The sequence below is a fragment of the Aquila chrysaetos genome, chromosome 12 (assembly GCF_900496995.4).
Source record: "Aquila chrysaetos chrysaetos chromosome 12, bAquChr1.4, whole genome shotgun sequence".
NCBI lineage: Eukaryota > Metazoa > Chordata > Aves > Accipitriformes > Accipitridae > Aquila > Aquila chrysaetos.
The window spans coordinates 31,846,589-31,869,138 of NC_044015.1; the positions used below are offsets into that span (position 1 = coordinate 31,846,589).

Genomic DNA, 22,550 nt, shown 5'->3' on the forward strand with positions numbered 1-22,550 from the left:
ATATCACCTGCAACACGGTAACTGTGACAGCTGTATAGCCCACAATTGCCATGAAAAGTCCCAACCTCCTATGATGAAAGCGCTCTTAAGATCCAACATGGGGAAAATACACAAGTAGAAATCATGCAGGCTAGAAACAAAGTAAAAAGGCTGCGGACAGCAAGGAAGGAATGTTATTCCAGAAAAATGTACAAATAGCCTGAGAATGCCTCCTTGCAAGTATCATCCTACCTGACGCCAGGGAGGCCTTGAGTCTCATAGAGAAAGGCCAAGAACATTGGAAATTACAAGCAAAAAAATTATTAAAACATCAGACCAGATGCTGACTTCACATTCAAAACAAGGACATCATTGAGGAACACAAAACAGAGCCCTACACAACTCCTCCTGCTCTGTGGAGTCCAGGGTGGCACGGACATCAGTGATGCCTTCACACCGTCCTTCATATCCTCACCCAGGCATGGGTGACAGTTACATCTTCAAGGCTCATACATGGCACAAGGCTTTGCCCTCACCACTGACAGCACCAAGGAAAAATGGCAGTTGGAGGACACTAACTTTTTTCCCCACATTCTTAAAATCTCTCTCTTTGGAAGCAAGATGTACAAATTCACTTCACACAGACTTTTCATTTCTTTGAACATTCATCACAGAACGATTTTTGCAAAGTAGAAACTTGAGTTTGACTTATTAATGTAAAACGTTTTCTATGCCTGATAAAATGAGCTGATAATAAAGGACATCTAACTCTTCTTTGCCTACATGTGTCCATGAAAGTCTTGTTAAAGACAAGAAGTGCAAATAGTTTTTTGAGATTACCTTTACTAAAGCAGTAATTTTCCATCAACACATAGCACACTATTTACACAAGAAGACTGTATATACTTTAAATAGGGAAAATGAAGGATGATTTCCAAATATGACGACTAACTTCTATTTACTCTCAAAAAATGAAAACTAGTAGTAGCTCATAATAACAGGAGAAGATTTCTACCAGGATGCTTTTAAACAAATTATTTCAGCTATATACATGTGCAAAGAGCTTACTACATCTGTAGCTAGAATAGGCTGAATTTGTGTAATTCATCGGAAACCACATAGGGTCTAAATGAAAACATATACCGTAATACAGGAGAAATGCTGACAATTAACTTCTACAGGGAAACAAGAGGTATTGGTTAAAATAATGAGCACAGGCCTCAAGTTGCCAGGAGCATGAAAAGGATAAAGACATGCAGTGGGAGATGCAATGATTAAAACTGACAGGCATCTCAGGTCTGTCAATGACTCTTCTTGCAAAACACCTAAGGTTTTGCCGCTGTGTATGATGGAAGGCAGCCTCTTTAGCCAACAATATGCAGAAAAGCAAATGCCCTAATAACCATTCTTGATCCTAGCCTTCAGAGCTAATTGCCTCATTCAAACTTCTGGTGTTTTAGCCCTGATCCATAGTAAACCCTGGCAGCAAAATAATTAATTTAATTAGCTACATTCTTCTAAAGCTGAGTAACTTAAAAAAAAAAAAAAGGCAAAAAAACCCCCAACAACTGTTGAATTCTCTAACTCTTACCCTGCCAGGAAAAATAAAGATCAGAGCAAAGTCCTGAACACATTCATCAAGCACACCGTCAGGCAGCACTATATCATTCCCCCCAGCAACATCGCCAGCCTGAGCACCTGCCAGTATAGCTGCTTTCTACTAAGACAATCAGCTGTGCTTTGGGAATGGGACTTGGGCATGCAATCCGTAATAAATTTTGCCTGGTGCCTCAGTGAAGGCAGCTTTCAATCAGAGGCAGAGAAGGAAACAAGATGCTACATACCCTGCGAGCTGCCATCTGATACATCTGCTTTCCCCACACAGCACTAACAACACTGTAAAAGGCAGAATCAGAAAAACCAGCAAGACAGCAACTTTTATTTGCATTTTAGACACTCAAGTAAAGAGTATTTTCTGTCAGGTCTGCTGGAAAAAACTGATGACTTTTTTTTACTATTTCAAAATAGATGAACAGAACATTTAGTTAAGTCTTGCTCATATATATATATATAGAGAGAGACCTTGTCTCTTACAAATGAATTTCATTTGTTTTTTTAATTTCCACTGACAGTACAAAAAATATGTAACTATATATTATGGGGACTGAAGTTTTTCTTTCCATGCTCACCAAACTCTGCTCAGCTGTACCAAAAGGATTCAGATTCCACCTTCCAGCCGTTACAGCAAGCTTACTTACATCATGTGTTTGGAAAGGAGATTTTTCAACAGAGGAAGTGAAGCGCTTAGCCATGCCGTCCAAGACTCCACGGATCAGTGACCCTCAGCAGCATACAGACCACCACCGTGACATCACACTTTCCACAACATGGCTCCCAAAGATGCACATACCAAGAGAATCTGGAGTTTCAATCTTTGTTTATTTGTTCAGAGAAAGTTGGTTTTTCTTCTTCTTTTTGGTAGCTTTTTAGGGTTTGTTTTGTTTTGCTTTTTAAGAGCCGTATTACTTTCAAATCTTACTTTGTTAAACTGAGAAAACCAGGTGGACCACCTGAGATGAAACATTTCACACGCAAACACTCACCAGTGATAGCAGCAGAAGACATGCTGATTAATTCACACCATATTAGTCAGGGCTTCCATTAACACAACTAAGGGCTCATCAAGGAAGGAAAATGTGAAATTGTTCCATTGCTGTTACTCTGCTGGAACGCCACATTTTAATCACTGGCTGGAGTATAGTTGAGTGACACAAGGGAGAGAAATGCTTAACAGAAGATGAAAATAATATAGACTCAGTGAAGACAAATGCTGATCCAGTCACACCCACTCCACCTCCTGCTTCAGTCCAAAACACAGATTCATGATTTAACCAGGTTTCTCAACCTGCTGCCTGGAGAGGCCCCAGCCTGGGAGGTGGCGCCAGACAGCAGCTGCATGGGTCTGGTAAAATTTGGCACAGGAAACAAAATGGTCAAATATTAGAGATGCCTAAATTTCAGAGGAACTCATTTGTAAACTACAGTGACACCCCCCACCTTTTTTTTTTTTTCCATCAACAATAATCTACAACCCACAAAAAGGTCTGCAGCAGTTTGATGAACGGTACAAGCAGAAAGTCACAGAAACACAGTTCTCAAAGGGGCTCCCTGAGTCAAAGTTTAGCCTCCTGCCATTCCAGGTATCACATTACTTAGTTTATTTTAAAAAACACTAATCAACAAACAAACAAACAAAAAAACCACAACAAAAAAACAGCTTCTCACTCTAGTATAAAGTTAGGGGATTTTTGTCTCAATGACTCCTTCTGGAAGACTGTTGCACAATCCTATTCTGCTCTGATTAAAACCTTTCTGTAATTTTCAGCCTATGTTTTCTCATAGCAAATTTAAACCCAATTATATCCCACTCTGAATATCTTATCTCCTTTTCTAGTGTTTGTTCCACATTTGATGCATTTGATTTCCACACTTGTGCAGTATTCCAGGCAAAAAATCTTTCCATTGCCTTAAGCAATAGTATTAATTTCTCATATCTACCATAAAAAATACTTTACCGGATACTTTCTAGTCTTACGTTTACCTTTCCTTCCTCCATCAGCATGGCTGCTCACCACCACCCCATTTCAACTAGTACATTCTGAGACATTGCAATTTACCCTTGGGCTCCTAGCTCCTATTACAATTTCTTGTTACTAATCCCCAAAATCATGAGTCCTGTGTTACCAACCAAAGCTTGACACTATTGCTGCGCTATAACATGGCAGGTCATGGCACATATATTTCGCACTGGTCCTGTGAATCATCCAAAGGACGTCTACTAAACTGCAAGAGAAGGCCTTTAAGAATGGTAGTAGAAGTCAAATAAATGAGGACATAAATCTGGACTGAAGAAATCACAGAGCAACATACTGGAGGTAATAACCACACTAAAAAGCCCCAACAGACATACCAGAAGACTTTACATTATGACTTGAAAAAAGCGTGTCCACTAACACCATCTACAGAGGAAAAGCCTCCCTAAGTGAGCCAGGGGATTTCATTACATAAAATTTCAAGAGACATCAAAGTAAGTTAACTTTTAAAAAGGCAGCCTACTGCCCACAATTGGGGGGGCGGGAGGGGGGGAAATCACCACTGAAAGATGAGCTGCCTACAAAACAAAACTGCACAATCTCCTACCACAGCATGCAGTCGACAGCACTTGCACCTCTTCTCTTGCTAGAAAGCACGTATCGCCACTGAAACTGTCAAGACTTTTACCAATTTCCCTATTATTCAGATTGAACTCATCTAAGTGCTCCAGCTAGTGCTGCTTACAAATGAAAACCAGAAACAAGGACTAATGATAGTTATTGAGAAAGCAATTTTAAAAAAAGAAAAACCACACTTCTTACAGAGACCCCCCCCCCCTTCCACACTGCTGCAGGCAGTTAGCAAGCTTTGAATGCTAAATAAAAATAAATAAAAACAGGAACACGGAAGTTATCAAATTACACCTTAGCACCTGCTCTGTCACACCTGTAACATCATCCTTAGTTTACAGCAGCATGCTGAACATAACTGTTTTACTAAAAATGCCAAACACTGATCTCATTTAAAAAACCCTTAATCTTGAAGCACCATGTGTGAGGAAAATTGAAGACAAATCCAGAGCAAGTTTAGTGTTTTCTCATCATCTGTGGAAGAGGTATTCAGTTGTTTATGCTAGATTAAGCCATTCTTACATCCAAATTGTTTTGCTCATTTCCTAATGAAAGTTTACCCTTTAGAGAATCTGACTCTTAAGAAAGCAAATTACTTCTTCCCCCTTAAAAATAAATTCTACAGGCTCCTTAGCAAAGCATGCAAAGGCTATGTGCCTCCCATGCCAGTAATGGATGAAACAGTGACCAGTAACAGCCTAAGTGAGTGATGAAGTATGAAAGATATCTTAAGAGAGTAGAATCAGAAAGGGACAGGAAAAAAAAAAAAAGGACATGGAAAATGAGATTTCACGAAGGAGAGAGTTTGATTTACATTTCATACAGAAATAATTTTTTACACCTATGCTAACTAATATTTTTTTATTTAAGCACTCCCTGACAGGTCAAGAATATTCTTTAATGCAAATTATAGATTAAGACAATAGCAACATGGTTCCAACCAAAGCAGGAGACTAAAACATATGCCCTTCAGAGACAAAGGAAAGCATAGATTCTCCCCTAAAAAGCTCACAGTCTGCTTTTACTAACGTACATTGGATGAGGTGGTATTTACCTATTACAGACTTAGAGAGAGCTGACTTTGTTATTTAATCTATAAAAATAATTTTCTGAAGTTTCAAAGTAATTACTGACAGTGATTCTTGAAAACAGACATGAACATACAGCAATATTTTAAAAGTTTGACATAAAGATACTGGATTGAATAAATTGCACAAGAGTACTGCTTTAACAGATTTGGAACCTAAGGACATAACTGCTTGATTCATTGCTTCTTACAATCCATCAAAGTTGCTTCGTTTATCATAGCTCTTCGTTGTCTTCAAGAGATTTAGTGAAAGGTTTTTTCCACTACTTTGTACAGCTTTTCAAATGCTGACAGGCACACAGTTAAAGAAATCCATGGTAGTGCCTCTTTTTGTGTCCTGTAAGTCTTGCTGGACCTGTCTCACTTCCATGCTGCAGGTAAGGCTATAACTCAAAAAGCACTGAAGTTTTCACAAAGTAAATCACTTCAGAATTACTCTAGTATAATTGCATATGTGAACAATTGAAAGAAAATTGAAGTTAGAAGGCATTTTAAATAAATAAATAAAAAAAATTGATGTTCCTGTAGGAATTTACTCAGCTACAGAAGCAGACCGTCATCTTCCAAAATTCATTAATTTCCTCTACATACCAGCTCTTGCCAAGGCCCCAACCGGAACAGGAGAGCTCTCTTTGCTCTTCATGACCAGGGAAGGTCACCCATCCAAACCTAAAGGCATGGAAGGGTGGCTTGTTTTTCTGTTTAGGCTAGATCACGAGGTGACAGAGATCTGTCTCACCAGCATAGATCACCAGGTGATAGAGACCTGTAAACAGCCTTATGGTGGTAAAGCTGCAGTTTCAACTAGAGCATTATTATACCATCAACTGTGAGTCTACATAGTCTATGTTCTACCGTTTCCAATCCTATATATAAACAAGAAAAGAATTAAGCCTTTGCAGCTTCATTTTTATTTTCATATTTTGAAAAGCCATTCATTATCAGTCCTGCAAAAGATGAGAAGAAAACTAGGAACTTAAAGGGCCAAAAGAATAAAACTGACAGTGATATTAAAAGTGTATAAAAAAACCCAAAGACTGGACATTAAAATGATAGCCATGGAAAGTGCCATAAGGCACAGACTATAGAAGAATGCTGAAACCAACAGTGTTCTAAGGAAATGCTGGGATTATCCACAGGAGAGCAATTAAAGGATCTGATCAATAGTTATCACAAAGTCCTTAAACAAATTGTTTTCATATCTCTTTATAAAACAAAACATTTCAGAAATAAATGAGTAACTCCCATACCCGCTTTTTGACAATATCATTTTAAGTGCTGGACTTAGTGCAAAACATTGATGTGTTATATTACCCAATCAAAAAATAGTACGAACACAGGCAAAAAAAAAAAAAAGCCCTACCAGTTTCTACTTCATAAATTGCAAAATGATTTTTCAGTTACTTACATTTAGACTGACACATTCCCAAATTGAAGACCTTTTTAGAGTCATAATCTAGCACGCACTGAAAAAACCACAACACTCACCATTTAGAAACTGGACTACAGCTCTACTGAATTTTCTGTTTCAGTAGTTTCCATTTAAAACAGCTTCAACTTGTGTTTAATCTCTTGTCCTGCTGGCTTTTTCAAGGTGGGGAAACAGAGTATGCAATCTGCACACAGTATAGAAAGATGATCTTATGCACAAAACCATGAGAGATTTGAGACCAATGTCCAGTTCCCAGTACTGTTACAAATCTCTTTAATGATCCTAGGTAAATTACTTCACTTCATTAAGCCTCGATTCTCAGTTGTAGAGTTGTGACTAGTTAATGGTGTTAGCTATTCAGACCCCAGAACTGAACATTTAAATAAAAACAAACAAAACAACGCACCACACATGTCAATTAAAGAACTACCAGAAAAAAACAGGCCAGACTGACACCCAGGCCTAGGAACCCAGAAAGTGGAACTTATGGGACCAAGTTCTCTGTTGTTCATTACTTCTCAAGCAGGTGCCTTTAGGAATCAAGTTTAGCCTATCATCTTCATTGTGGAAGGATCCAAGAAAAGGATACATTCAGACTTGTAATGAACATAAAAACCCTAATGAAGCTGCTACCTTGTCAATCAGGTGTAAGCTGAGACAGCCAAAAATAACAGGAAGAGTTCCAATAGAGCAAAGAGCACACATCTACTATATCAACTCTTGAAGTAAAGATGTCAAAAAAATCCTCTGTGTGTATAGTGGGCAAAACAGCAAGCAAAAACTTGAACAGGCTTCCTTTGCTCTCACGAACTTCTGAACAACCAGGAAAGAGTAAGACTGGTGGAGTCAACTGGTTGTTACTGTGAACCAAGACAGTCAGTCTTACCTGCCCCCAAAAATGCCAGCACCAAAAAGCAATAAAACAACAGTGCAAGCTATCTTCCCTCAGCCCTTACAGGCTTTGCACGTATGTATTCTCATGCTACTACTGACTGCAATTCTGTAAATCTGATCTTGACATCTAATCTTTAAAGTATCAAGCTTCATTAACCAAGGTGCAACACAACAAAAAGCCCTGCAACTGCTGGCACAGCAAGCAGCAATGCTGCGCTGGTAGAACTCCCTCAGACAAATGCTAGACAAGGCAGCAAGTCATGAGATTTTATGCTTTAGAGTGGTCCAGCATTTATGCACATCTCAGAATTTGTGATCAGCAGTTCAGCTACGTATTTCTTACTGTGCATTTATAATCTTGGCTTTACTCCCTATCACTTGCATTGCACACAAGCAAGTTGTATATACTGTACCATGTTACCTCGTTTTTATTGAGCATACTTGGTCTTCTGTCTGTGGGCAATTTGTGACAACTAAGTTTCAGCAACCAGTTTAAACTTCTCATCAGACTTTTGGCATGGGTTACAAAAAGCCTGCCAGCAAACTATGACCACACGCAGCAGTTGTTTTCACCAGGGAAACTCATTCTTCAGCAAGATCCCTCTCCCGCTACACCAGACACAGCCAACAGACAGCAGCTTTTCAGCCACCTCTACTGTATAGTTCTCCCACCTGTATCAGACAGGAGAGGGTATACCCTGTAAAAGGTATATCAGTGGCATGCATTTACTAGAGGAATGACTCCAAAATACGCAGTACAGCAATCTGCTCAAGAACTTAGTATAGGCTTATTTCAAGTAAGAGACCACTTTGTTCTCTCCGGCCAGACAAGCAAGACATGGAATAAAAAGGGCAGAAGCACTTGCTGCCGTTCTTACACAGCAGCTGACTGAAGAAAAGTTGTGAGGTAGTATTGAAAAACACACATCTTCTCTAAGCCTTTTTTCTGAAAAATAAACAGAAGATCCAACACTGCTACCTCTGAAGACACAGTCTATTTTCTTATCACTACATGCTTTACTGTTGTTTCCCAGGCCTCCCCTAGGCAAACTTGCCTGGATTACCAAAAAGAGGGACACCCAGACAGCCCAACTGATCACTCTGGTTAGGCAATAAAACTGTAAGGTCAGGGTCACAATTTGCAGTGCAGAGGTATTTCCTTACTGCATGCACATATTTAAAAAATACTGCCAGAGTTATGACAGAGCGCAATTCTCCACATGACAGAAACATTCAGTTAAATTAAACTGATTTTGTTGATTTTGGTTTCCTTTTTATATCTTCTCTTCGCCCTCTAAATTATTCTAGTCTGTGCATTAATCCCTTGCAGTATCTCTCTCCTTGTGCCTAGACACCCATATTTGCCTGGAAACTTTCATCTTGTCTCACCTGGAGTCTTTCTGTCGGGAGTACATAGCCTGTTACACTGCAGTTTATTACCCTCAAAAAGAGTCTGAAGACAAAAAGACACCTCAGGACTTAAATGGTTCATTGATGTTCTGTTGCAACCTTTATTTAAACAGCCAATTTGGCTAAGATGGCCTAAACAGACAGGGAACAAATCGGAAAGATTAAGTGTATGACAACAACAAAAACAAAATTCCATCCCAGATCACAGCAAGAGCTCCAAGCAGCATTTCTGCCTTACATGGGAGTGTTTTAATTGTGCAGCTGGAAATCAGAATTCTACAAACTGGTGTTTTTATTAGAACAGCAGCCCTTTATCACATCTGGGCAGTTTATCAAAGAGCTAACCATATGACCAAGCCAGCAAAAGCATAGGAAAAGCAGAAAACTGAAGCACAGAGCAAGTCACTTGCCTAATGGCACAGGCAAGCCTGTGGCAGGGCCAAGAACTGAACAGAAACTTCCTTATGTATCAGCTAAGATGACAATGAACATTTGTGCAGAACTACTTCCCCAAAAACTATATGGACAACAGCCATCACACATCATATCAAAAATTGTATAAACAAATACAGCCCTTTAATTAACCTGTCAGAAAGCTAATACTGACTAAGCAGCAGCCAGTGCCCAGCCTGAATCTGCTCCAGCCTTCCTAGCTGTCAGTTCTAGTCATTTAGAGTCTTTGTTTGAGTTCCCCCATGAGGTGACCTTTACAAAATTCAGCTCTTCTGAAGATCAGGAAATTCAGTTACCCGCAATATCATTACATGGGACAGCTCTTAAAGCACAATAAAAAAAAAAAAAAATTATTATAAACAAATGTCTTCCAGTCAAGTTCAATAGAAGGCAGTAATACCTTAATTTTCTGATGAATATGCCTCAGTGAATCTGCTGTACCCATGTCCATGTTGTCACTGATGCACACAAAATCCAGCTTCATTTTTGTGTCCAAGTTTAACATCTTTTGGATTTCCTTCCTTGTAATCACAATGACCTCTAGGACAGAGTAAAGTGGGATGAGATGAAGCAGAAGAAACAAAAAAATCATCACAAACAGGATACACTCGCTTTTTATTTACAAAGGCTGATGGAACTGTCAAAAGGCTTGAGTAACATAACTGGGTTCTACAACGAACCAAGCTCTTTCAGCAATAGTAACTTTTGAAGAATAAAATTAAACTCCTAATGAATATGAAAACAATCTCTCCTGCTTTGTGTGGGTGGAGGTTGTTACTGAAAGGCACACATGCATGTGAGTGGCACAAGTTAGCAAGACAGAACAGAAACATCTTCTATCATTAGTGAGCAACTTCAACTGTATGTCCTCAGACCATGAGACCCTGCATTAATGTCACCAACACTTTAGAGCTTTGTCTTTTGACCACCCTGATCCTCTAAAATCCTCTGTGGACAACACCACCAACCACAGCATTACAATACAATGGTTAAACTATTTCTCAGCACCAGCTTGGCAAGAGAGAGGAGTAGTATGTGAGCAACAAACTCATTCCATCTACAAAAGAAAAAAGGTAAATGAATATTTGAAGGATATCAACAGGGGCATGAAAGCATATTTTCCAAAATGAAGAATGCGAGAACAGCAGGTCTCCAAAGAAAAGACTGAGAAAACAAAGCAGCAAGAAACCTTTTCCCCTGGCTTCAAGAACTGGAAGGAAAAGCAACAGTCAAACCCTCAAATTAAAATATCCCACCCTCCCAAAAAAACCCAACACCGTAACATTGTATTCCACATAGAATTTTAACAGAGAAGTATGGGAAATAATACAGCCCTCAGCCTAGGAAGCTCCTGTGGTAAGATGAAAACACGCCAAGAATAAATCTGTATCAAACAAAACTGAACTCATCCTGAATCTGTTAACAGAAAAGAGGAAGGAACTGTAAACATGAGAATTGTGTGGCAGTTTGGTACCAGAGGTATGGGAGGGCTCCTCTACCACTCCCATACTGGATGCCAACCTGGATTCAAAACAGGCTGAAGAACCTGGAGAAAGGGATTGAAAGCACACCTTGAATTAGGGAAAGAAGTAACCAATGGAGAAGGAACTAGTGTCAGGTGGAAGTTGTAAGCCCACACAGTTCAGTGTAAATCTGGTGGGCTGGACAAAGGTCTCCTAAATATCAGGACAGATGAAGCACTTGCAATTAGGACAAAAGCGATGCAGTGAATCAGCCTGTGGAACACACCTACTTACTAACATAAGCGAGTATGAGGAACTAAAGCCTCATGTCATACTTAATAAAAATTATGATCCAGGGAGAGAATTCATGCCACTGGAGTATTAACACAGAAACATACAGCTTGGTTGGGAGCAAGAAGCATGAGAGGAGCGGGAAGGTGGCAGCTTGCTTACTGAAGCTGCATATACAAACCTGCAGATCCAAATTTTCGTAGAGGATAGATAAGCTGAAGAGCTATGCATGAGAAAGGAGAAAGATCTGACTGTAACACCACCTACTAGTGGTCAAGAGCATCAAGTGGAAATGGTTAGTTCTGAATAGTTAAAGAGCCACACAAAGCACAATATTGGTTACAGAGAAGCTTTTAGCTACCCATATATCCGTATCACAGGATAAGAGTATGATCCTAGCAAAAAAGAGACAAGAAAACAGTCAAAGAAAATGGACATTCAGAAAGCAGATTTCAACAAACAACAGGCAAAAAACAATTCCAAGGGAAAAAAGTTCTTAAGGATTTCTTAATGAAACAAAATTAAGGCAGTCTTTCCTTTGTTCCTTCACACTGAAATAGTAAGAGGCTAACATGGATAATCATGAGCTGATCTTTACAACTTCACAGAAAAACGCTGCAGTCAGGAGAAAAACCACAGTGTCAGGATGGACTACAGATTAATCACACAGTCACACAGGAGAAGCAAAACCAGAGAAGCAGAAAGGCAAAGGACAAATACAAAAGTGAAAAAAGAGAAACACGAAAGGTGTCAGGAAGAAGTTTTACAAGAAGCAGGGGGAACACCACAGAAAGATTTGGTCCACCGCTCAAAAGGTAAACAAAACCCTAAACCCAGAAAATACTAAAGAATCTCACCATGTACTAAATATGATTTTTAGCCCTCCCATGAAACAAGCCCCACAGGTGAGCATTACAAGTCTGCCTCTTCCCCCTGCCCTGCTCTGTCCAAACCCCAACACTTGGCTCCACACTGCAACAAGAACTAAATGCCTCAGACAGAGCAAGTAACCCTGAAATTCAGGCCAGGCTGAAACAACAAACCAAGAAATATCCCAGGAGAGCTGACAGTTTTCAAGCTACTCTCATTAATAATTCAGAGAAAGAAACAAGCGAGAGACTCCTGGTTAACACTGGGAAAGACATCAAAGTTGGGAAAAGCATAGAGATGGGAAAAGCCTTGGTGAGGGGAGAAGAGGGGGGGAAGGGGGCGCTGGCACAGGAAGCACAGCCTAGAGCGAAGGAAGGGATGTGACATGGGCCAACAGCACAGCCGCAGTGCAGAGAAGATGAGATCTCCTGCTACGGCACCTGCCCCGATCAACAGGGCACCTGCGACAAGACATTAGAACAAGAGGGGGCGACAAACGGGAGTGGCGGAGGTGACCACGGGAAGCCTGAGGAGACCAGAGTAAGCACGTCGTCTCCACTCCCACACCAAGACACCGTCGTGCCTCACCTTCGAAGCCGGCGCGCTCCAGGAGGTTCAGCGGGTACCAGAGCAGGGGCCGGTTGCCCACCGGGAGCAGCGGCTTCGGGATGCTGGAGGTCAGGTCCGTCATACGAGAACCGCCTCCCGCCGCCATCACCACGGCCTGGAACTCCATGCTGCAGAGGGAGCACAGGGGCAGGGTCTCGCTCAACCACGGCAGAACCGGGCAGGCCGGGGCCGGGACAGGCCGAGCCGAGCCGGGCCGGGCCGGGCCTGGCTAAGACCAGTTCGGTTCAACCTGGCCCAACTTTAGGCGCCAGCGCTTCTCGGAGGCGTGCGCCGCCTCCCCACCTCCCCCGCGCCCATCGCAGCCCGTGCGGAGGCGCCGGGCCTCCCCCCCGCCTCGCCGTTACCTCCGCTCTGGTGGCCGCCGGCACCCAGCACCTCACTGACAGGACAGGAATGGCGGCGCCGGCGCCCACTGCGCGTGCGCGCGGAGAAGAGCCGAGCGGGTCGATCGCGGACAGCGGCGGTAGAGCACCGATAGGCTCGATCCGCCTCCTCGCTTTGCCGCCATCGGCTCCTCCCGGCCAGGGCAGCGAGAGGAACACCGAGGGAAGGATCCCGGGCTGCGGAGCGCCGAGTCATAGATCCTTACCCAGCAGCGGGAGGGACTCGGCGGCACAGCGCCCCCAGGCGGCCGGAGGTGGCGCTGCAGGCTGTGGGGGGCGGGGCGGGGCGGGGGGTGCGCTCCCCACGCACTCCGTGTCCAGGAGGGGACAGGACCCACGTACACGCCATGCTCTCCACCCCGCAGCACTCCGTGCCGGCGCAGCACCCAGCAGACAGTGCCATGCTGCCCCCCTCTCCCCCTCCCCCCCAGTTGCAACACTGGCCACGTACGGCGCAGGCAGAGCCCTCGAGTGGCACGGACGCAAACAGGACCCGGGGCACGGTGGCAGGATCCGGCCCTGCCGTTTTATTAAAGCCGGTGTCCCCGGGGCGGGCGGCTCCCGTGGCATGGGGCGCCTGGGGGGGGGGGGGGCCTCATTCATCCCAGGGGTTCTTGTCGGTGTCGATGGACATGCAGTTGTACACGGCGTATCGCAGCAGCTCCTCGCAGGCCTTGGCCCTGGCGGGGGGGGGGACACGCTGGGTCACGGCTGTGACGGGCACTGAGAGCCTCATGCTCCCCGACATCCCCCAGGGCAGGGCCTAGGTAGTCTGGAAGGGGAGCCCAGGGCCATCCCCAGGGAGGGGTGAGCATCCCTGTCCCCAGCTCGACTTACGAGGAATAGTTGGGCAAGAAGAAGCTGCAGGAGCACGTGGAGGCCTGTGGCATCAGGTCCAACGCGTTCAGGCTTGGGAGAGCGGAGAAAGAGTCAGACCCTGGCAAGGTGCAGGGACCTCACACCACGCAGGAATCCCAGCATGGCGCAGGGACCCCAGCCCAGGCAGGACGGACTCACTTCTCCCTTTCTGGGTAGACAGTGATCTGAACTGGGAGGCGGCTCCGGCCAGTGACGAACTTGAGGAAGCGGCTGAGATCCTCTGAGGGGAAGGACAGGGCTCAGATCTCAGCAACAGGGACAGGACCATCCCAGTCACTGCTGTCAGGGCAGGGTCTGCCCTTGCAAAAGCATCCCAGGAGCACAGGGCAAAGCTAAGGGATGCTCTCAGCACCCCGGGAAGGGCCAGGCGGGATGACCCCAGCTGACTCCCAGCGAAGCACCTCGTGAGCATCCCAGGGGTGCAGGGCAGTGGGTACCCTGGCCCGCCCCGCTGCACACGAAGAGCAGGGGAAGGAAGGCTTAGGGTCGCTCACCACTGGTGAAGTTATTGAGCGCCTCCAAGAAGTTCTGGATACGGGTGTCATCAGAGGGAAAGTCCTCAAATGTGACTGCGATGAAAAATGTGCAACAGCTTCGTTAGAAACTCCCAAAAAAGCAAATTAACATGGGACATGTCCATCTTGCCCTTCTGTTGAGAGACCAGAGCAGAGGCAGGAGAGGAGGAGACTCTCTGCTCTCGGCGAGCCCCTGAGAGCCCTCGGCACCCCTGAGCAGGACCGGCATCCTGCCCAAAGGCGAGTGGAGAAATGGGGGTCCAGGTTTGCAGGTTGGCTATTCACCTCTGCCGATAGCAGCTGAAGACCAGCGGGACCAGAGTGGGGACCAGTGGGGTTTGCAGCTAAACCCGAAGCATCCCTATCCAGGGTCTCTCTGGCTTATCCTCCCCCAGGCTCCAAGGCACCCCACAACCAGGGAGACTCAGCATGGGACAGGATGTGTGTGCAGGACGAGCACCATCAAGGGGGTCCCTTGCCCATGCAGGGGTCTGGGAACAGCTTTGGGCTGGCCCCGGCACTTACTAAACCTCCGCAGTTCAGCCACTGTGATCTCAGGGTCCCCACAGACTTTCTTCTCCAGCTGCTGCCAGGTGAGCAGGTCCAGCACAGGCTGAGGTACCACACGGAGCAACCCAGCACGCATGGCTGCGATCTTGGGGGAGCACAGGAAGGGTCCCACATCACCACGGTGGGTCTGAGCCCAGGGCAGCCACCCAGGGCACCAGGGGCAGGGACCGCAGGACCCCAAAGGGTGTTCCCAGGGCTCATGGACATCCTGGGCATGGGATGCACGGAGGAACTGCCCAGCTGGAGCTGGTTTTGGAGACACGTTTTCACAGCCACCAACCCCACAGGTACCAGGAGTGCTTGCCACAGCAGCAGGGTCCCCTTGGAGCCACGCCGGCCCTGGAGGAGAGCGTTACCTGCTCCTTGCTCTCCTCCAGCCGAGCCCTCTGCACCAGGCGGATGAACTCCTTGCGGTCCTCGTAGCACACCACAGTGCTGCTGCCATTGGGGATCAGCTCCACCACGCGCTGGTCACTCCGCACTATTGTGTAGGTCAGCTCTCTGCCAAACATGAACTCAAAGGCTTCCCTGTCCACCCCCTCCAGCACCTCCAGCAGCTTCACCTGCAACCCCAACAGGCGAAAGCCATCATGGTGGAGTCGGAGCAGCCGGGGTAATGCACAGCACTGCCCTGCTGTCCCCAGCCCCACTCACCAGCTCCGAGTCCACGGTGGCAAAGTCCTTGCTCCAGCTGACCTCCTCCCCTGCCAGCTGCTTCCACACCAGCGCCGGCAGAGCGAGGATCTGCCGGAGGGAACAGAGACACACGTCCTCCCCGTGCCCCTCCTTCACCTGAGGGCAGCCCCTCTGCCCAAGACACGGTGGTCCCTGCCAAGCCCCCTCGCCGGCCAGGGAGGCTCTGCTGTGCTCACCAGAAACTCCTTGCTCCTCAGGGCTGCTCCCATCAGCTGCCCGATCCACTCATACTTGGGGAAGTCCCTGCAGGAGGGGTTGGGGACGTACAAGTCCCTGGTGTCGCTGCCGCTGTTACCCTGCAGGAGAGAGGCTTAGGACCCACGGACACAGATGCGACCAGCCCAGCATGGTCCCTCTTGCAGCCTCCCTCTCCATCACCCCTCCGTCCACCCCTCCTGCCCTTTATACCCCTCCAGGAGATCTCCATCACCCGGATACAAACACAGCAACCCCCCCCCCCCGCCAATAGCTGTGCAAGCGTTAAGATAGGACTAACAAACACCCCAAAAGCCCCAAGGCTCTTCTGGCTGCCCCACCCAGGGCCGGGACAGGCAGACAGCGGGGTGTCAGACCTGATTGGAGGTGCGCACGAAGAAGGGTAGGGGCACAGCGACATCGCCTGAGCTGGGACACAGCTCCTCCGAAACATCCGACAGGCTGTCCCGAAAACCGCCGCCTGCAGTGGGGGCAGAGGCTAGTTATTGCCTGACACACCAGGGCCAGACACTGAGTCACAGGATCTGGCCAAGCTGCCCCCCTCCCTGGGGCCGGGGCAGCACCGGTGGGGTAGGGGAGATGCAGGGACCACCCCGCGTGTGCAGAGCGGGGCTGCTTCCCACAGAGCAGCCGGCACAGTGTGGACACTCCGCCGCAGAGGGGGAACCACAGAGCTGCACCCCAACACAAGAAAGCCCAGGGGAGCGCCCTGGGGCAGGAGGGGAGAGCTCTCACCGTTGTCGATGATGCCCTCAGTGATGAACTCGCACTCCCACCACTGGCTGTAGCTCAGGGGCCACCTGCAGGGAAGCAACAGCCCCATGCACATCCCTCCTCCAAGAGAGCCAGCAGCACCCGGCATCCCCCCCCCCCACCCCGCTCCGGGGAGGTGACACCCCACAAATGTGATGCTGAAAACCTACCTGTAGTCCAGGGGCTGATTGTTCTTGGAAGATCTGAGCCCTTCATACAGCTGGAGAGGAGCAAAGCGGAAAGGGGATGAGATGCAGCGGGAGCAAGCGATGCTGAACTGGCAGGTAGCTGGCATGGGGCATGGCGTTGCCGTACCTGGGTGAAGACGGTGTTCCTGCAGCTGGGGTCCAGTGCAGGATTGGCGCGGTGCTCCCGGGCCAGGTGCCGGTTGATGTACAGCTTTGGCAGGGTGTGAGGCGGGGTGCTCTCCGAGGACTGGAGACAGTGGGTGATGAGGGCTGTGCTCTGCTTGGACAGTAGCAGGAACGGCTTCATACTCTAACAAGGGACGAGCAGGGATGGTTAGAGGCCTGATCCTGCCACCACGTGCCCTCTTTCCCCCTCCCCAAGCACAGCCCATGGTGTCACAGGGGATGCTCAGCTCCTCCATTCCTGCAGCAATGCCCAGCACAGCAGCTCTCAGCATGAGCCCTGGGATGGTCTGTCCTCATCGGATCAAGGGGGACATGCCACAGACTCCAGCAAAACCAGCCGAGCCCATGACAAGATGCTCCTGCCGGCACCATCCCAGGGGACCCCAGCAAACGCTCACCCTGAGTGCATTGAAGGTGCCAACGCTGTCCTCGGAGAGGGGGATCAGGTAACACAGGACACTGTCCAGGAGCTGGACAAACCTGGAGACCAGAGAGGAGCAGCGTGAGGATGCGAGGGGGTTGGCAGACATGCGGAGCCTGATACGCCCGTGGTGCTTCACTGCAGACACACTGAGCCTGGGCGCTGCGCTGCGCTGCCTGCATGTGAGTCTCCTCCAGCCCACGGAGGGATACCGGCACACCAAGGGGAGCACCCAACCAGCACCCTCTGGCCAAGTGCCTTATTTTATTCCCCCCAAGAAAAAGCTGCAAATGAGTGCAGCCCAGCCCACGCTGCAGCACTGCGGCTGGATTGCTACAGAGGGGTCTCTCTGTGGGGCCAGTGCTGACCCCAGCCTAGGGCTGCCCTGCAGGCAGCAGGGTGGGGGACTCCACGTGATGCAGGTCCCCCTTGCTTCGTGCTGCCTCCATGCTCCCCAGATATTGGAAGCAGCCGTGTTTGGATGGGGAGCAGCAAGCCAAAGTCCCTGCCGCACACAGGAAAGGAGCTGGCAGACTTTAAGCAAGACATGTGCAATTGCCTGCTAAAGGCCAGGGCATGGTTCTTCTCAGGGTCCAGGCTCGCTGCAGGGATGGTGCCATCCCTGTGCCGTACCTCTGAATAACCACAGCCCGCCGGTACAGCACGTCGGTGTTCACCCCTTCCAGGAGAGGGTAGCGCACCAGCCGGGCTGGCTGGAACATGTCAGCATTGAGGATCAGGTCCCACTCCCAGAAGGACTTGATCTTAATCCCTCGCAGGCGGACATTGCACCCTTGGTCTGCCAAGAAAGGACAGTGATGCCACATGTGCAGCTGCAGTTGTGCAGCTGGCAGAGCTCGGGTGCTGCAACTGGGGGCAAGGAGCTCCCAGCACCTGTGGCATCCCAAATGAAGCTCATTCCCCAGCTTTTCCTCCAACAGACCCCAAAAAGCAGCCAGTGCAGCAGGAAGAGCTGCAGGTGCCGGGACCAGCTGCAGGTTTAGGGCCGGGCTGAGCTGGCAGCCCCAGTCTGGCAGCACAGGCTCACCCCGGCACTCCAGGATGCGGATCTCCAGCACCGGCAGGTGGATCTTCATGTCACGGAGGATGCAGACGTCCTGGAAGCTGTTCCTGCACACAGCATGGAGGGAGATGGCAGAGCCACCAGGCACAGACACCAATGAGGCAGCCAGCGAGGTGTGGGCCACTCCGGCTCCCCAGCCAAGGATGTGATGCTACGCATGGTGAAAGCCCCCCCACCTCACCGGGGCTGCAGCAGGAGGGGACCGAGCAGGGAAAAGAGGCTGTCAGAGGCACAGAGACATCCTGAAGAAGGTGGAAGCTCCATCCAAAGAGCCAGAAAAGAGCAAAAATCAAAGCAAAACAGAAAGGCGAGATGGCCAAGAGCGCATCGCTGTTCCCAGGTGTCCCGGCACATCTCACAATGGGACAACTATCCTTCAAGCCGAGCTGGTCACACAAGGGTGATGTGTTTTGAAGGAAACAGGGATTTGTGGAGATGAGCTATTTGGCAAGTGATCCACTTGTGTTTCCAAAGCCTTTGGCAAGGTCCCATCAAAGAACTACGGGTGTGTGTGGGAAAAACCACTGTGACTGCCCAGATGCAGTGAGGAGTTGGCTCCTGCCACCAGGAAGGAAACCTTGGCGGTCTCGCAGGTGCTTCTTCAAAGACAGATCTCACTGCTCAGCCAAAAAAAGGCAAACAGGCAAGTTTTGGGGAAGTAGAAGGAGATCTTTGTACCCCTGCGTAAACCCCTGCCTGCCTCGAGAAGGGTGCTGCAGAGCCAGGGCAAAGAGAGAGAGGTGGAGAACCCCAGGACTTCTTGGCTACAGCACGGCAGAGATGCTCAGAAAGGCAACGGCAGCAGCATGTGTCCCCAGAGGCAAGGAGGAGGCAGAAAGACCCCCAAAGTCACCAGGCAGCGGGAAGCATGCTGCAGCCCAGCTGCCGCAGCACAGATGAGGAGCAGGAGTGGAGATGAAGGCACGTGGCTGGCACATGGAGGTAGGGGACCACCACGCTTGTGGGGACAGATGTAGCCTGCACCCAGGGAGCCCTGACCTGCAGAGAGTCACTGTCACCGCCAGGTCACTCTGGACCAACCCCAGCCGTTTCCTTAGCATCTGCTCTGGATGCAGACACAGCTCGGGAGTTTGGCCCAAGCTGGACCCAGGCTGCTTCTCGCTCATTACTCACTCATTAATTAGGACTGTTCGCAGGTGCTGCAGCCTGTTCGGTGCCCCCCCATACACAGCCACCCGCCTGGGTACATAGGAGCTGGCCTGCCCGTCCAGCATCAGCCACAGCTTCCTGGGGATGAGAAGAGCAAGGGGCAGCGTTGTCCTCCCCTCCTGAGCTGCGTGGGCACAGAGATGCCCCCAGAGATGTTCCAGGGCCAGGGGCAAGGCCATGACCTCCTGGGGTGCATCTGGCAGCAGCTGTCCCCCACCTTGACCCAGACCCCCCAGCTGCAGCCTGGGGAAAGCTGCATTCAGGAGGAAGATGGTGCTTTGGCCTGCACCGTGCCCATCCCTGACACAGCCGCCGGCAGGGAGGGGACACCCTGAGGTCTCACTTGACAATGGTGCCTTTCTTCATGTTGAGCCGCACCCAGTGCTGCCCCGGGGGCCCGTTGCTCTCCCAGAAGGTGTATGTCTGGTTGTCCGTCAGATGGGCTGGACTGCCATCCTCCTGAAAGAGTGCGGCGAATGGAGGGAGGGAGCTGAGCATCCTTGGGCACGCTGCGGCCACCCCTGGGATGGGTCCCGTGGGGCCAGAGGAGGTCAGGACCGGGCCAGCCCCTCGGTTCACTAGGCTGCGGGCAGATGGTGGCTCCCGCACAGAGCAAGCTGGGCATGGCCACGGACCCCTTGCAGTAGCCCAGAGACACAATAGCGTTTTGCTCCATATGCCCAACTCCTGGCAGCTTCGCTAGAGCAGCAAAACCCCACCATCATCCCCTGCTCCTCACGGAGGGGACAGCCACCACCGGCTGCTCCTCCCCGCAGCTGCGGTGATGGTTGTGTGTCTCACACTGATTTTAGGCTGCAGAGGAGCCCCACTACACACCGCCTGCGAGGAGACCTCGACGCTGCTGAGATGCTCCTTGGTGCAGTCCCCATGCTGCAGTTCCCTCTCGCTGTGATCATACAGGAAGCGCCCCAGCTCCATGTCATGCTCGTAGCTCCAGCCCGGGGGCACAGACCTGCAGGGGGGCTCTGTGTTAATGGGACAGGGAGACCAGGCTGCGCCCCAAACGTGTCCACCAGCACTGTGCAGGTGCCCCATCTCAGATTGGCCGCAGCATCTCATGGTCACCACATCAGGATGGTGTCGGGCAGCTGTCCCCGCCACAGGCAGATGGCACGGCTGTATCTCACCACCACCATACCAGGTGTTTATGGCCACCCCAGCCCATTGGGAATAGCACCATGTGGTTGCTCCGATGTTTCGTGGAGCAAAGGCCATCTTTGCTTGAGCAGTGTTGAACAGTATCAACGTAAAAGGCATCTAATGGCACCCACCCTCCCCAATCCCAACCCTGAAGCCGGTCCTGGCCCCACAGATGTGTCCAGGCCCCGGCCAGCTGCCCCTCAAGGTGCTGCAGTACCACTCTAGGAGATGCACTCATACCGAAACTTCTGCACCGCGGCCTCATCCTGCTCTGCGAGTCTGGGCTTCTCTCCCAGGCGCATGGAGTAGGTCAGGTCCACCACTTGTTCCCAGCTGGAGCAGCACCGGTGGAGGAATTGCACAAGGGAAAAGACGGGTCAGTGCTCAGTGTGCCCAAGTGTTTACTGCCTTAGCCTGGAGAGGAGGCAGCAGCGGTGGGGAACCGGGGGTGACCCCCAGGGACTGCAGGAACAGCTGCGGGGGAGATGAGAGCATCCCTGCACCCGGGTGGAGGCTGGGGCAGAGCCGGGGAATCCAGCCCTGCACACAGCCTTCCGTCGTGAAAACCAAGCATGAGCTCTCTCATCACCGCGTTACCTCCACGACATCGCTCAGCCCGAACCCGAGTGCCTCAGGAACCCCCTGGCATCGCCTTTATCCTGCGCAGGTGCTGCCGCAAGCCAACAGGATCAGCCTACGAGGGAGCACCCTCCCGCCCGCAGGCGGCTCGGCAGGCCTGTGTCCCACCCGCGCTGGAGGGAGTGACGGGGGCTGTGCTGGACGCGCCCAAGGGATTTGGGACGGTTGGGTCCACCGCACGTCCTCTGCGGGTACCGGCCACACGCGCCTCCGGCGCCCGCAGCCCGGTCCCTACCCGGGGTGCGGCAGGCAGGGCCCATACCTGACCGCGGGTTTATAATCGACCCCGAGCGTTTGGTGCTGCCACTGGATCTTCTCCACGGAGTCGACCGGGACCAACTTGTCTCCTCCCTCTCCGAACCTCTGCGCCAGGAGCCAGCCCTCAGCCAGGTCACGGCTGCTCGTGTACTCCTCCAGCTGCTCCTGTGAAAGCACACCCCGCCTCGTCACCGCCGTCGGGACCCGGCGGCCCCCGGGCGGTTGCCGGCTGCGCGGCGGGGCGCGTCCCGCCGTTACCTTGCTGAGCTTGACCCAGAGCCCGGCGCCGTTGCAGTACTCCTCGCCGGTGGCGCGGAGGCAGCCGCCCTTCCGCACCTCGATGGTGGCCCGCGCCGCCCGCTTGCCGCCCCGCGCCGGCCCCGGGCTGTCCCAGACGCTGAGCAGGCTGCGGGCGGCGGCGGCGGCGGCGGCGGCGGCGGGGTCCTTGCAGATCTTGTACTGCACCTCCCGCGGCACGTAGCAGAGCGCGGCGGGCAGCGCCCGGGCGCGGCGGAAGCACTCGCTGCACTGCAGCAGGAACCGCAGCCGGCCCAGCACCTGGTGCGGCGCCTCCCCGCCCGCACGCATCGCGCACCGGGTACCGTGCACGGCGGGCAGCGACCGAGTCCCGCACCGGCGGTGCCGCTCCCGCTGCGCCCCGGGCTGGCCTGGTGCCGTGCCCGCCCCGGTGCCGTGCCC

The 22,550-nt window shown here is 50.3% G+C and overlaps 2 protein-coding genes across 5 annotated transcripts in view; both read right to left on the reverse strand.

Moving 5' to 3' along the window:
* Nucleotides 1-13,197, reverse strand: part of EIF2B3 (eukaryotic translation initiation factor 2B subunit gamma) — a 104,778-nt gene extending 91,581 nt beyond the window's left edge. The window contains exons 1-3 of the mRNA XM_030033702.2: nt 13,077-13,197; nt 12,691-12,839; nt 9,879-10,018 (exon numbers count right to left, since the gene is read on the reverse strand). Of these exons, the coding sequence (XP_029889562.1) occupies nt 9,879-10,018; nt 12,691-12,838 (288 nt within the window). The 5' untranslated portion in view covers nt 12,839; nt 13,077-13,197. The remainder of the gene's footprint in view (nt 1-9,878; nt 10,019-12,690; nt 12,840-13,076) is intronic.
* A 391-nt stretch (nt 13,198-13,588) lies between these two features.
* On the reverse strand, nt 13,589-22,527 carry LOC115349412 (E3 ubiquitin-protein ligase HECTD3-like). 4 transcript variants are annotated; one of them, XM_030033700.2, is made up of 21 exons: nt 22,110-22,527; nt 21,856-22,016; nt 21,195-21,287; nt 20,631-20,766; nt 20,137-20,252; nt 19,758-19,871; nt 18,588-18,670; nt 18,173-18,338; nt 17,517-17,598; nt 17,060-17,242; nt 16,915-16,964; nt 16,727-16,791; nt 16,348-16,451; nt 15,952-16,071; nt 15,734-15,823; nt 15,436-15,642; nt 15,035-15,164; nt 14,489-14,563; nt 14,133-14,214; nt 13,953-14,024; nt 13,589-13,795 (listed from the first exon to the last, which is right to left on the reverse strand). In XM_030033700.2, exons 1-21 carry the CDS (start codon nt 22,437-22,439, stop codon nt 13,711-13,713), a joined length of 2,544 nt encoding a protein of 847 aa, XP_029889560.1. In that variant the 5' UTR covers nt 22,440-22,527; the 3' UTR covers nt 13,589-13,710. The 4 variants fall into 4 exon arrangements, 2 of the variants coding, with proteins under 2 accessions (XP_029889560.1, XP_040984023.1); XR_005933760.1 differs by lacking the exon at nt 15,035-15,164 and having other exon boundaries at nt 13,601-13,795; XR_005933759.1 differs by lacking the exon at nt 14,133-14,214 and having other exon boundaries at nt 13,653-13,795.
* Between the last annotated feature and the right edge of the window lie 23 nt (nt 22,528-22,550).

What these genes read in the sequence shown, in the direction of transcription:
- LOC115349412 (XM_030033700.2), bottom strand. Translation starts at nt 22,439, where the DNA reads ATGCGTGCGGGCGGGGAGGCGCCGCACCAGGTGCTGGGCCGGCTGCGG. An exon ending in TGAGGGCATCATCGACAACG is followed by an intron (nt 16,452 to 16,726) that starts GTGAGAGCTCTC and finishes CCCCCACTGCAG; the next exon opens with GCGGCGGTTTTCGGGACAGC. An exon ending in TCGTGCGCACCTCCAATCAG is followed by an intron (nt 16,072 to 16,347) that starts GTCTGACACCCC and finishes TCTCTCCTGCAG; the next exon opens with GGTAACAGCGGCAGCGACAC.